We start from the raw sequence: 2,206 nt of genomic DNA on the forward strand, positions 1-2,206 counted from the left end.
ATAGATAGATAGATAGATAGATTTACATAGATAGATAGATAGATAGATAGATAGATAGATAGATAGATAGATAGATAGATAGATAGATTTACATAGATAGATAGATAGATAGATATATAGATAATTACATTTGACTTGTTTAATCCATTTTGTTTTTATGGTTTTTGCAGGTCATATGCCGCCGTTTGTGAGGTTTGCCTGCCAATTGATGTGCTAAACTTCGAGGCAGCTCTTCAATCTGTAAGTGGAACTCCAATAGAAATATATAGATATATTTTTCGGTGTTTTCAAAGATGACCATCCGAAAAATTAACCATCTGCTTTAGCATGACTGAATGTTTCAGTATCTGAAAAGATTTGCATTGCATATGTTCTAGAACACACAAGATTGTCGATAACCTAAAAGTATTGAGTTGTACATAGAGATGAAAAGTCGTAGAAAGTTATGGAAATAGTTTTACAGCCAAGAGTACCTATCTACGACAGTAGGTTTTCTCATTCAGTTTATTTTTTTGTTTTTACTTGCCGATAGTACTTCTACTTTTCCCATATCTGTGTCCAGCTGCACTCTGGAATAACAGCAGGTTAGTGTTTATTGTCAGCCATCGAAGCCACGCGCATATATCAAAAGAAAACGGACACGCGCATATATCAAAAGAAAACGGATAAAATGTAAGGGCAGATAGACAAAAAGCTTCAGTTTTCGAAACGCTCGAGATTTTTAGAGCTTGAATTTTTTGCATGCTGGAGAACTTTCGCCTATGGCTATGCCTATCACTGTATAGCCCAATCACACGTTACAGATAGTGCACGAGTATATACTAATGGGCTGCTCTTTCTGATGGAATATAAACTGGTGATGGTTTTCAGGTTTGTTATCTCGAACTTTTGCTTACATTGCTCCCCTTCCGTCGCATGAGATCCGTATTCTCTATCGTTATATCTTATGATGATTGAACTCCACGACGCTTGCGCACACTGCTAATATAGTTGCACTGGAGTAGAGAGCTGCGCTAAAAGCTAATCACAACGGTGGCTTGAAAGGGATGCATTCGTCTCTGTTAAAAGATGGCGATGGCGACAGCTTTTCGGACACTGTTGATCTTTTTGGGGGAACGCATACGCAGAAATTCGGCGCGGCTGCTGCGAACCGAGCGTAGGTTATCATAAGCATAACACCCGACTAATTGCTTTGTATTTCGCCACTTCGCCGTAGATATACATATCTGTCTTCCCACACTGACGGTTGGCCATTAATTGCTAACATTACTGGGACGCAAATCTCTTATATAAATTAGGTCCAATATGATAATAACCGAAGATATTATAGTCTTGATCGACTCATCTGTGAGGATAGGCGAAATATACATGACTCTTTTGCCTCTGGGGCTGCGTATGAAAGCGCACAAGTGTGAGGTGTCGAACTGGGTTAAGGGGTGACCTCTCGTGCTTTACCACTAAAATTTCAGTAATGAGACAGTAATGAATTTAGTTTTGAAGTTACGCGATATTACGTAATGCACAGAAACGTACCAAGCTATAACTCCTTCTTGCCTTTAGCACGTACATAAATCAGCATTTTCTAGGAACGGGAAACATTCTATACGAGAAGCCAGAGATACTTAGATATCCTAGATAGATACCTAACTGTTCTCTAGTTGGCACATGTTTAGGTGCAACTTGAACACTTGCGATCCAAGCTCATTTTATGATACTTATACAATTTCAGATCGCAAGAAGAGATGCTCACGAAAGTGAAAGTTCTTTCGCTCAATCTATGGGGACTAGTCTTCGTTTCAAAGCATCGTCGAGACCGTGTAGATGCTCTGGCAGAGCAACTCGCTTTCCGTGAAACTGACTTCGACTATGTCTTTCTACAAGAAGTATGGAGTGAATCAGACTACCGAAAAATCTGCGAAGCGACAAAGCTGGTTTTGCCGTATACGCATTACTTTTATTCGGGGGTAACAGGATCAGGTGTATGCATTTTATCGAAATGGCCAATAATTGACATTTTCGCATACAAATATAGCTTAAACGGATATGCTCACAAGTTCTACCATGGCGATTGGTTTGGTGGAAAGGTATGTGACTATGAGATACATTATTCTTCCCATGTATAACAGAGAAAGCCAGAGGCCTATAGTTTGATTTTCACGGTAGGACCTACGAACGGCAGAGTCATTTATTTAATATTAATAAACCA

General features: G+C 39.3%; 2 protein-coding genes across 12 annotated transcripts in view; one reads left to right on the top strand and one right to left on the bottom strand.

Moving 5' to 3' along the window:
• The window catches only part of LOC111261456 (protein O-linked-mannose beta-1,2-N-acetylglucosaminyltransferase 1), a 52,291-nt gene that overhangs the window by 16,534 nt on the left and 33,551 nt on the right, over nt 1–2,206 (bottom strand). The window lies entirely within an intron of this gene.
• Nucleotides 1–2,206, top strand: part of nSMase (neutral sphingomyelinase) — a 13,740-nt gene that overhangs the window by 6,714 nt on the left and 4,820 nt on the right. For 5 of the 8 annotated variants that reach the window (XM_086968724.1, XM_022834980.2, XM_022834983.2 and 2 more), the window contains exons 2-4: nt 171–240; nt 871–1,156; nt 1,730–2,084. In XM_086968724.1, the coding sequence (XP_086824850.1) occupies nt 1,047–1,156; nt 1,730–2,084 (465 nt within the window). In that variant the 5' untranslated portion in view covers nt 171–240; nt 871–1,046. The remainder of the gene's footprint in view (nt 1–170; nt 241–870; nt 1,157–1,729; nt 2,085–2,206) is intronic. The other 3 variants (XM_022834988.2, XM_022834989.2, XM_086968723.1) reach the window with 1 other exon arrangement.

This window comes from Varroa jacobsoni, unplaced genomic scaffold, assembly GCF_002532875.2.
Source record: "Varroa jacobsoni isolate VJ856 unplaced genomic scaffold, vjacob_1.0 scaffold_558, whole genome shotgun sequence".
NCBI classification, from domain to species: Eukaryota; Metazoa; Arthropoda; class Arachnida; order Mesostigmata; family Varroidae; genus Varroa; species Varroa jacobsoni.